At 35.7% G+C, this 12,847-nt stretch overlaps 1 protein-coding gene across 2 annotated transcripts in view; it reads right to left on the minus strand.

The window, feature by feature from the left end:
• Positions 1–12,847, minus strand: part of ATRNL1 (attractin like 1) — a 542,042-nt gene that overhangs the window by 51,942 nt on the left and 477,253 nt on the right. For both annotated transcript variants that reach the window (XM_068951630.1, XM_068951631.1), the window contains one exon: positions 8,300–8,414. In XM_068951630.1, the coding sequence (XP_068807731.1) occupies positions 8,300–8,414 (115 nt within the window). The remainder of the gene's footprint in view (positions 1–8,299; positions 8,415–12,847) is intronic.

The raw sequence follows: 12,847 nt of genomic DNA on the forward strand, positions 1-12,847 counted from the left end.
CCCTTCCTCCCCTTTTTTTTTTTTTCCAATTGGTAGCTATACAGTATGCCTTTTTACCGGGCAATCAATAAGCTACTTTTGTCCGGATTTGTGGAAGACATATAGCTAACATTATACCGCATGTTGTTCTTCATATTAAAGTGTTTATGTCCTTTCCAAATAAATTCTTCAGAAATATAAAGAAATCAAAGTCCTACAACTAGAATGATTTAAAAACTAATTTATAACAGAACCACCTAAAATTCTTAACAATAAAACCAGACAAAATCAATATCCACCTCATTTTTCATATCTTACAACAGCTTACTATGCTAAGAACCTCAATGCTTTTTGGGTAAAGACTTAACCCTGAAGGTTGCAAAAATAACTGTTGGGGGTAGGGGAGAGGGAGTTTGGCTACTTTGATCTACTTTGTTTTTAGCTCTTGCCATAAATATTTTTTAAGGAAGCATCACCACCATCTGCCACTTACCACTGTGTTCTTTTCACAGTATCAATACTATAAACACAGTCTGCTCCCTCATTTGATGCAGCGCAGAAGAATGGAATTAAGCAGAAAATAGTCACACCAAAAATAGGCCTTCCTATTTAAAAGAAAGCAACTCCTTTAGTGAAGTCATGTTAAGAATGGATGATTTCAGTTTCCACAGAATTTTATAGAGCTGTTTGCTAAGCATCTCCAGTTAACTAAAAAGAGCAGCTCCAGACTTTACTTCTTTTGGGACTACACCACTTGATAAACAGATCTCTCTATCCATAAAGTGAAATCATTGCTTATTAAAATAATTACGGTTTTAGTTTTAGTTGCGGTCATTAAACTCTTACAAAAACCATTTCGATATCCTCACACATTTTTTTTATTGTGGAGCATTTCACTAGCAGTGTGTTGGTAGCTAAGACAGAGAATTCCCTCAATGGAATTACCAAAATTATATTTCTTTATTAAATGTTCTAGGCATACCTTAGATTACAGAGATGGATTAAACTCTTATCTTCACACAGTCCAAACATTAAAAGTAGGCTTTCAAAAGATTCTGTTCCTCACAGAGACTTTCAAAATAATCTATCTTAGCTGTATAACTGCTGGTCAAATAAATACGATCACACACCCCTGCAAGCTGAGCGAAGTGAATCGTCATTGCAATTTCCATCACGGTAGCATCATTCACAGATGTATAATATTTTCTGGAGAGATTTTTTTTCCAGGAATGGTAAGTTATATGGCACTGTACATCCTAGTAGGCTTTTGGCCCAGATAAAGTGCCTGACTCACCCCTGTATCTTAACACAAATTTTAGGTATGTACAGTTTTTTTGGTGTAATATATAGTTTGATTTTTTCCCAGTTGCATGTTGGCACTTCAGAGAAGACAAGTAGTTTTTTTCTTCAAAATTTCATAGGAGAAATATTGTTATTTTTCATGGGTTTATTTTCCTTCTCGTGGGTGGCATTGTGAAGTTGGTTTTGCTCAATGTTTTTATAATGCTTTCCTACTAACATGTCCCTTTATCCCACCTAAGTGTCATTGTTAGACTATAAATATGAATTTCTCTTCATTTGGTGCACCAATAAAACCTTCCATCAGTAAAATAAGAAAATAATCAAAATAAGCCAGTGGTCTCTCTCCAAAACTACAGAGAATCTTACATCCTTAAGAAGGAGAGAAGACACTCATTCTAAAGAGGTAGACTGGTACAGAACAAACAACAGAATGATGCAGAAAAGTATGTATACTTTAATACACCTGTAGGATGACCCAGGTATTACTTTGATGGGATAATAAACAAAGTGGCTGGGAAGAAAGAGAAAGTAGAACTCTGTTCTGTTTATCTAAACTTGAATCCTTTCATAGATATTATCTTCTCTTTTGTAGTATCCTATTTAAGTTCCTTGTTTATACATTAAGGAGTTTAAACAACCTACTAGTTATGAATACTTTCCCATTTCTTCTTGTTCCCCACTGTTCTCCTCCCAACTACCGCTACTCATGGTCTTTCTTCACCCTCAGAGTAAAGTGTGCTTTCCTCATATATCTGACTAATTAGAAGCCCCGCTTCTAAATGAAGGAATAAGAAAAAGAATCTTTTCATATAACCTTTATACCTTTAGATAAAGCTTTCCTCCTTCCCTGGTTCCCTTTTTTTCAGTTGAAGGCTTCTCTTTTGTCTGTGTATATTAGATCACGCATGCCTTCAAAATGCTGTGTGCAATACTCTATAAATAGTTAATGCCACATTTTATATAGCATGAAATACATACTTGACAGTGTAAGCATCATTCCAAAACAGACACCTTGCCAGCATTCCTGTCTGCTAGATACCTGACATTACATCATAGATAAAGCTCTTGAATTCAGGAGTTATTGCTTTCCAATACAAGTTTCAACAGAGACCACACAAAGGACAAATAAGATTAATGATCAGGCCTAGTCCTCTGCACTAAACAGGAGGAAACCCAAAGCCCTTTGTTACTTTTTCCTGAATATACAGGAAGATCTACAAAGAGGTGAAATACGGTGGCAGAACATGCGTGCCTGAGGAGACATGGGGTTCAGGTGGTCCTTAGCAAGCAAATGAACCTCTGAAGTTCATGCTTCTCTCTTGAGCCTCACTGCTGCTAGGAAGTAGGAGGATTCAGTGTGGGCACATGGCAACACCTGCTAATGCAGAATTACATTCAGGCACTCTCCCTGTACTTTTCATGTCTTTTCCCTTTGAGTACATGAGAAATGGGCACACTCAGACCCTTAGTGAAATGTTACTCTTTATATCACTTGCTACAATTGCATTTATATTCTGTTATTCTTTTTTCATTGATTTGAAAATTGCGTCTTCAATTCTCTAATATTCATTTATGCTGCTGTAAATACCTTGCAACATGAGGAAAGGCCATAAAAGATTCAGTACAAAGACATGTAAAACATGCTGTTGCAGTTACTATCTTCTGTGTGTTTTAGTTAAAGATATGATGGAAGTATATCATAATTAATATTTTTCTCCAGGAAAATATTTATTCTTCCTTGTAGCCCTAATGACTTTAAATGGGTTATTTTGTAAGTGATTTAGCAAAAATTTAGCTTTTGTAGCTGGCAGCAATTCATGGGACCAACTGCTCCCCGGCGCAAGTCTACCACTCCCACTTCCCTGCATACTGGGTTAGGTACATATATGTACCCTTTCCATATATCAGAATGGGTATTCTTTCCCTTAACATTCAGAAAACCCTAACCTACGCTTCTGTTTCCAAAGTTCAGAACATTTGAGCCATATCATTAAGTATAATACCCTACAAAAATAGTAGTTATTTCATATTTATGTTAACGACTTTCATGATATGCACTATCTTTATTTTTTTTGTATTTTAATCAGAGAAAAACAAGAAAAGAACTAAGAAATCCTTGTTACTGAAACCCCCGTCCAGAGCTAATTGTCTTGTAGAACACCTAATGAGTCGTTATTCATTATGATGGTGAATACAGGGAAGGCAGATGGCATGGTAATTTTATTGATTCTGTGATCCTACTGTAGCTTGTTGATTAAGTAGGATTGAATGCCACCGTCAGTGTGGCCAGATTTATATGAAGTTCTGTTTTGATTCAAGGATATAGGACAGTAACTTTCAGACAGCACTACTGGAGAGGCCTCTGAACTTGAAATATGCTATCTTTCTTTACAGTTGTAGCAATAGAGTATTTTTCCACAACTTCTACTGTAAAATTATTTCCACTGAAGTTGTCTATTAATTACTATTTTATTTAATTGTTGATTTTAATCTGCATGCGTTATTTTTTCAACTACCAAGTTAATCTCATCTCATCTCACTTAGTTGTAGCCATCTAGAAGTTAAATGTCCTCCATGGTTTAATGGAAAGAGAGACACTCATACACTTGCACCTCTAGAGACCACTCAGCTCATTATCCTTATAGAAAAGCACCTTTATAGCATGTTCCATTCACCACTTTCAATTGTTTGGAAGATAGGGAAGTTTTGCTGTGTAAAAGTAAACATATCTTTACACATACCTAAGAGAGGACCATAATCCTAAAAGTTATGCATTTTTCCGAGAATGCTGGTAGATCTAAAGGGAGATCTTATTTCTCCTTATAAGCCTTTCAACACATAAATAATTAACATTGCATCCCTTGACTCCAAACTATTTTTAAATGCTCTAGTCTTACCTTGTTTTCTCATTGCTCTTTGTGCTTTAGAGCATTTACTGGCCTTCTCCAAGAAGAATTCGAACATTTATCATAAGAGTTTTATAAACTTTTTGCCCAGTATCTTGATGTCTGAAAGTGTGGGATCCAGTTGGCTTTAGTGATAACAATGACTAGATCACAATTCTTTCTTAAGTATAATTTATTACACTACCAGATTGTTTGTTTCTGTATTGCCCAACATGTCACCAGAGCTGTGTGTAAACCTTGAAGGAGTTATTCTCGATCTTTCCACTACTGGTAATTTCTTGGTACCTTTTACTACTACTTTTTTTTTTTTTTTTTTGCATTAAGTAATTTTTGTATCATCATCTTCTTGTTCCTCCAATTTTTTTTTTTATGTCCAGCTTGTTTTGGTCATTGCATTTGAGGTACATAATTTAGCCCTTTCTAGAAAGCCAGATGCAGCTGCTCTCATTAATAGATCTTCTTTGATATTAATAATACTTTAAGCTATTTAAAGCATGAGATCAGAAACTATAGCAATTGTAGATGATCTCTAGCTTCCAATGTGTCATAAAATCTGTAAGGCATATGTGCGTTGCATATTATAATCTGCCCACAAGTGCTTGAACAAGTGATTTTTATAGTATACTGTACACATACATTGCACAGAGAATTGTAGTTTTTTTCATGAACATTTGAATTTCAATCTGATCTGATTACTAAATTACAACATAGGCAAGAAGACAGCTGAAGAATGAGGAAACCACATGATCTATCAGTCAATCTAAAATTGAGAAATTTATTTTTTATCACAGTTAATCTTCCTTAATATGTTTTTCATTTATGAGTCTGACTTATAATTTGGTTCTAATTACTGCTTTAGTCCAAGCAAAATTTCTTATAAAAATTAGTTCTTACTTTTGGTGTATATAATCAAATTGATAGGATCCTCTTCAAAACTTACATCTAAAATAAAATATAAGGTCTACTGTATCACAGCTTACCTGATATATTACTAACCTTGATTCACTTTCCTGATTTTCAGGATGTTTAATTGTACAAATTGTTACTTCACTGAAAAAGTCTTTATGTGTTTTTGTGTGTGTCACAATAAATACTGTCTTTACAAGACTAATCTTCAATCACATCCTAATCTTAAACTTTTTAATTGTGCCAATTTAGCTGTTATTTGTATAATCTTAAGATTACCACTTAAATGTAAACAACGCTGTATGAAATCTTGTTTTGTAAAGTTCTGAGTATTTCCTGCAAGAAGTAGAGAGCGCCCAGCTCTCCATTCAGACATATGGTCTCTCCTAGAGAACTTTTTGTCTTATATAGCCTTTGGCCAAAGCCCACCCTCTGCAGTCTCAAATTTTCTTCCAGCTGCTGAGAAAGGTGAAGTATAGAACATATGCAGCTCATAGACTTATCTTTACATTGGATTCTTATTTAAATATTCAGAGAGAGAGCTTTTCAACAAAATATTTGTTAAGATAAGCTTAGAAACAAGTAAAATTCACTTCTGATCAAATTCTGACCTTAAAAAAATAGGGATACCACTCTAACAATTTCAGAAAAGTTTTGGCTAGTTATCTTTGAAAAGAATTAGCTTTCTTGTATTTTGGAGAGAATGGTATGCAGAACAGAACATGTATTTTCTCTTTGTATTTCTCACACACATGTAGAAGAAATGAAACCCACTGTCTCTCATTCTCTAAACTGAGAATCAGTATCATTGACATATTTTATCACTTAAACAAATATGTTTGATTCACTGTCAGTTTTATCCTAGAATGATCCCAATGAGCTTCAAAATGGTTATATGCAAATAATACAGCTGTCTAAAATTACTTGGCAAGGCATAATTACTGAACACACTCTTTCCATCAACTTAAATATCATTGTTTTAACCTAGCTTAGGTCATAAGGGAAACCAACTACACAGCAAACATATGTCAGCAGCACAGAGCTTCCCTATCATTTCAAACAACTCGGCACAGCCGGTAGCATCTGCTCCCAGGAAGCTCAGGAAAGAAGCAGCAGGTAGTGCTGCAGGATAGGAATCAAGTGAATTAGTAGAGCTACAAGTATGCCAACAAACTCGTATAATAGCTTCTAGACTATGCATGGTTACATACAGTGAAAGCAGTCCATGAGTACCAAAATTCATTATACTTAAGAAAAATGATTACAGTCATATAATCTAATGGTTGAATCAGCATGGCTGCACATCTCAAGCATTCTGCTTTTGACCCTGAACGAAATGAAAGCTACTGAAGGGACAAAAAAATTTTAGATATTTCTAAACATTAAATGGTTGGCATAGATTTAATAAGAAATGTAGGAATAAGATTTGAAATATATGCCTGGGAAGCCAACGGAAGGCAAAGTAATAAAATAGAGCAAAACAGAAGAAGGTAACGAATGTAAAAAAAGAGGTGTATACTCTGACCTAGTGAGAAACACTCAAAATGACACTTCTGTTCTGTTGTTGAACCCAGTTCCTGTTTGGAAAACCTTATTCTCTCCATGTCTTACATACAGTAAAGCACAACATTTACTTTTCAAAAAATGTAAATAGTAAATAAGAGCTGCTTATGAAATAACTAGACAAAAACATGTTTACTTCAGAAAAATGCGCTGCAGGTAGATTTGAAAACAACAGAAAAAACATTTTAAGCTTCAATTTCAGCAATTACTTTTAATTTCCTTTCATAATGTTTTTCTTTGTTGTAAGACGATAAACACCTTTGTTATTTTTTCATTTCCTTAAAACATGAACAGGGAATACTCCAGATATCTTTCCTCCTTCATTGCTCTCTTCAGAGCACTTTCATTTATGTATTTCTTCCAAGAAATGTATTTGACAAAGCATCAGTAACACTTCTATTTTCATGGCACTTCTGGAAATGATATTCTAACCCATAAACAGCATGTTAAGAACTAAATCCTCATCTTAGGAATCAGAGAAAAACCGCAACAAATAAATGACAGATAGTCATCGGGCCAAAAGGAGAAGAAAGAACATTCATTTGAGCATGTTTCCAACATAAGTCACCAAGTTTGCCCCCATCATCATTACTCAATACTTTTTAATCTCTTAAATGGATTTTTGAAGGTTAAAAGGATATCTGTTTGGCTCTTAATAATAAAAGTTACCCTTAAAGCATATTTCCTGGCTTACCGGAGTATTTTGGGCACGTACCATACAACTTGCTATTCATTAGAAAGGTGTTCATTTTGGAAACCGCCCCAGCGAATTCTGAAATAGCAAACTGCTCATCTGTACAGTGCCAGATTGCTGTCTAAACTTTGCTATCTCGACCATTTTGCATCATATTGTTATATATATTATTTAAAGGATTAAAACAGTATATTTAGATACCTCCTGTTTAGGAGATATTTTATGAGAAGGGCTGTAATAATTTTTACAACAATCTAGCATAAATCAGCTAAGGTAGAGTTGAGAAGTACTCCCAGTAACTGCTTTAAAATGAGCTGGGATACTTCACAAAGTGAACACCTTCCTAATGAAGCAGACCTGTTAATCCAAACAATCCCAGATTTCATCCAACAGGCATTCTGGAAATTGTTAATATTGTAACTGAAAGGTGTTGACAGACTTATCCGAAAAGGCAAAGCACTCCACTTTCCTGAACAGCACAGCATTGGGATTCATTTCTCTTGGAGCAAAGGAACTTCACTAGAAGATGGTGCACTGAACACGAACTTATATTGAAAACGCTCACTGGTACTCCCCATACAGCATCATTTACAGCAACGGAACTGTAGAAGTCAGTGGTGGGGGAAAAAAAAAAAGCAGCCCACCTCTGTGGCTGCACAGTCCTGGAAGACAGGTTTGAAGTGTGTTGATATGCATGCACACTGCTTCAGGAAGTGCTGATGAGACGCCATGGTACACCAGCCTATTTTGATCACTGGACTTTTTTTATTTGGATACCACACTCAATTCCAACTGAAAATTCTTTACTGGCCCTGAACTTAAAAGGAACTTGTCTAAGCAGCGCCTTGTAGTCATATGCTGTGCTACTAATAATGGTTCTGCGTGGGTGTGATTGCCCAAGCAGACTGCATCGCATGAAGGTAGACATGATCATTGACAAGAGCCTTACCTGACTGACCCGGGGGTGGGACTCCTGATGATCCTCTTGGTAGACATAAAAAGACTGTGAGGACTGCTGCTTTGTTTCCTGAACATGGCTCAATGGCAATTGGTTTAGGAGCACCCTGGAAAAGGAACGTACTTCTGTAATATCTGATAGACTTCCATTACATTTTTACTTATATCTCTTTAATATATTTTAAGGATCACTGTAACTGTATAAAGCTATTTTTCCCAATTAGTTCTTCACATTTAAGCAGATTGTCCTTCCCATGTTAATTGACTTAAAAATGGGCTTTAACAGCCCACGCAGCAAACCTAATCAAACAGAAAAAATGAAATGATCATAAAGACAACAAAATTATACTTGCTGTTTTATAGCTCGCTAAATTTAGTGATATGAACTTATTAAGCTTAGAAAATGGCAATACTTTTTTGGTACACACAGTGGTATCTGTGAGTAGCATAGTTTTCCTGTATTCTATGGATAAGAAAAATCTGTGAAAGACTTTTGTCCCAATAGCCATCTGTTACCTAGCCCTCTTAATGTCAAAAACATAAAATGAGACCCAGTCAACCTTTGGGGCTTTTATTCCTATCTTTTGAAGAGATTCATTTTTACCACTGTAAAACAATACTGTTCATCATTACCACAGACAAAATGAATGATGGACATGCACACAGTAGTAAGTAAATATCTAAAGATATAAAGATATTCAATCCTTTTTATGTTTCCCTGAACAGTAAGGTGGCCTTCTCTGTATCTGCCCTGATAAGCAAATAAACTCTTTAAGGCAGGTCCTTCTTGAATATTTTTTGCATACACAGACAACAGATGCATTCTTACTATATTTAAATAAACATAGAATCTTCCTGTAAATGTTGCCCGTTCAATTAGTGACTTAGTTTGCCTCACATAAAACTATGATAACAGTATTTTTGCTGGCAGTAGGTATCGGCTGTTACAACGCATCTCTCTCTTATAGCTACATCAACCTTTTAAGTTGCAGTTGTGTTTTGACTACATGGTTGCTGCCATACTGTTCTCAAGTTACCGAGACTCGGGAGCCTTGAAGCTGCAAGAAAGCAGAGCAGCCTACAAACCCATAGAATATAAGTTTCTAATATTAGAATTTATAATGCTTCCCTCTTTTGTGTGCACTAAGAGATAGGATTTTCACTTTTGAGAGTCAACTGAAGTTATTTCTGAAAGCATTAGGTCAAAATCAGCATAAGCATTTGTTTCTCTTTCTTGTTTGCAAATTTTTATAATGTCTATCATGTTCCAAGGCAAAATAAGTTTGGCGTTTTGATTCAAAATTCAAAGCCATAAAACTTTCCATTTACATGCAAAATGCAAAGTATACATAAACGTCAACTGATTCAAATAAGCTAAGAAAATGATAGTTTAGCCAAGTTAAAAATACATTCCAAAGTACTCAATAAAAAGAAAAAAAAGGCTCTTCTATCATGTAAAGCAATTATCAATTTCTTTTTTTCTGTCTCCAAGTAATTGCCATTTATTAGTGCTCAGTGAAAATGAGGATACAGAGAATGCTACAAAAAATCAGCCAATAGATAAGTATACTTATTTTTACTACATGGCTATATTTGAGATGCATTTTGGTAGACGCATTTGAGGCAATAGCATTAAAATAGCTTAGGTGAAGAACGTCACTAACTATAATTGACCTGACAGAGCAAATGACAATTTAAAGTCATTAAAACCTTACCAAACAACGAAATAGAAAAGCTAAAACCCCAAAGACCTTCAACTAATAACAATCACCTTTTAACAAACAACATGAGAAATACTGATTGAACAGAGTGCACTGCATCTGTAGCATTTAATGTATTTCTTTTGCAATGCAAAGGCCTAATGTTGGCCAGCAGCAACGGATAAAAGAGAACAGATTCTGAGCTTGTGTAAGCTACCGCATATGTACTGACTTCCATGGATCTGTGATCACGGGGCCAGTCAGTGCTGGGTGATATGCTTCTGTATCAGAAGTAATGCAGAAAAGGGGCGGGGGGGGACAAGAAGAACCGTTTCTATATTAGCAATATTGTCTACACTCGCACAAAAGTAGCTCCTGTGGCTTACAGGAAAAGAAATAGTCTGAGAAAGTTTTCTTATCAACATTTCTTTGAGTTATATATGCTGAAGGGCAATGTAAAAAACAACATAAAAATAATGGTAATTTCTTCTGATCACACTGTTTAGTACAAAAAAGGGTCTTGATAGGATCACTTAAACTAGCAGCTAGTCTGTGCCCTATGCTGTTTAAATATAATTAGACAAGCGTAGGCATAGAGTAACACAACACCAGCACTGACAGCAGTCTGTGACGCGGACCTCTCTGCTTACTTCTCAGTGCATGAGATCTCAGTCCAAGTGGTGCCTGTGCTTACGGTCACAGGATGGAAGACACAGTACTGCTACATGTGAGGACATCATGCCTTCTAGGGAGACTCGTTGAAGGAAAGGCCCCATACATTGCACTACCTTAGCAGCCAGAGACCACTCCCTCTGTCATACGACCACTGCATATATGTGGCACTGCTCGTGGACAGATCAGAGATCTGAGACACATAGAAGGAAAGAAGAAGCACACGGAAGACAAGTGTGAAGTCATACTTTTAGTCAAACTTTTAGTTCCTACTTCACACTGCATTGGCCTTTCTCCTGCATCTTGAACGCAAAATAGTCTTCCCAGCTCTAGGCAAGTTCTCGCAACAGCAGCTGAGGACAGAGCAGACTGGGTACTCTTAACCTCCAGTGAGGAAAGGGTGGAGGTGGCTATTCAGTGATTCAGGTGCAGTCACTAGTAACATGCAGAGATTTTACAGATAAATACATCTCCAGAGGGGATCACAGACCGCCTTCCACTATATTCCTGAATCCTTATACAGCATTTGCAATTAAAAGAATTAGTATTATTAATGCAAGTAACAGAGGACTTAAGTCATCTCCCCTGATCTACTTGTCACAAAGGCAGATAAAACACGCTGTGACTCCTTTTTATTTAGAAAGAGAAGAAAAATGAAGTCTTCATTTTACAAGGTAATTCAGAATACTATTTATGCAGACACACAACTGAAAGGAACAAATTTACCATTATGCCTTTTAATTTGATGAATAATTACTTGACTATAAATCAAAATGATGATATTTTCTGTTGCAGTGTAATGTAAAACCTTTCATTAACAGGCCCTGTCCTTGTCTGTTTAAAGCGTATACTTTTCAAAACATAATTGGAGGAAATTATATTTTTGATAAACACTTTTTCAGAGGATCTCATCCAAAACTCAGATACAGTAAGAATTTTCTGTTTGTGCTTTGAAACTAATGGCTTTTCATAGAACATTATGCCTAAAAGAGCAGAAGCATTATCTTACCATATATCATTCAGATTCACTAGCGAAAAACCACAGAAGCATAGAGCAAATGATGATAATTTAGATACCCTGAGGTTTGTCAGTTGTTTAAAGATAAATACATAACCATGTATCAAAGTTATTTCACAGTGTAATAACATGTTCGCTGAAATGTGCCATTTATCACGTATTTTCCACAGGTTTTTTGGAAGAGATAAGGTACGTGTTTGCTTGCCCAAAGCACTTAGCTACCATGATTTACTTGCTAGAATTGTCTTTTTTTCCCCCTTGTACAGAAAGAAGTGAATTATGTTTTGCCAAAAAGCACAAATGACAATCACAGAGTTAATAAAACTTTATCAGTGAAAGTCACAATAAACAAACATTTCTCTTATTACATAACCTTCTACTCCTCTTGTTTGCACAAACTAAGACAGCAAGAGATGGGAAGGTGAAAGAGAAAGTGGAAGGGAACCACAAAGGAACAAAAAGGTCAAAGAGCAGATAATATAACTGCTAATGAAAAAAGAAAATCAAATCTGAAGTAGAAAGAAGAACTAAGTAGAAAGAGTAGGCATTAAAACAGAGAGCAAAAGAAAAAAATAAAGCTTTATCCAAATTTTAAATGTAAATTCAGAGAGTCATTTACTCATTCACAAAAACAAGTACAAGAAGAAGTCTTCCTACATTTTATCGGAGAAAAGGCGCTCTCTATCTAAGAAAAGTTTTGGAAAGTACTACAAAGGTCTCGCTAAAGTTCAGTTGCCTGAATGAGCTTGAGAGGGACTAATGAGCTTTGGGAAGATTCTTCATTCGTCTCTGGTCCGTTCCTATAACTGAGTAACTTAGCACAATCTGCTTCATAATGACAAGAAGGTAGCAAAATAGGTTTATATTTCGTTTAAAAAGCTAAATTTATTAAAAAACAAAAACAAACAATCTTACATTGTGTCGATTTGGCAGTTTAGGAATAACCTGAATGAGCAGCTTTAAGAGTCCAGCCCAGGAAAAAGAAAGAAGCTGTATTTGGCCATCCTTACTGGGCAGGATGGGCAACAAAAACAGCAGCAGTAAAGAGGCAAGAAGAGTGGGAGGAAATAATGACGAGAAAGATGCTGTTCATTGATTGCTATAAGAGCTTGGAACCTCTTAGGGGGAAAATGTACTGAAACTTTAGCAT

The sequence above is a fragment of the Struthio camelus genome, chromosome 7, assembly GCF_040807025.1.
Source record: "Struthio camelus isolate bStrCam1 chromosome 7, bStrCam1.hap1, whole genome shotgun sequence".
NCBI lineage: Eukaryota > Metazoa > Chordata > Aves > Struthioniformes > Struthionidae > Struthio > Struthio camelus.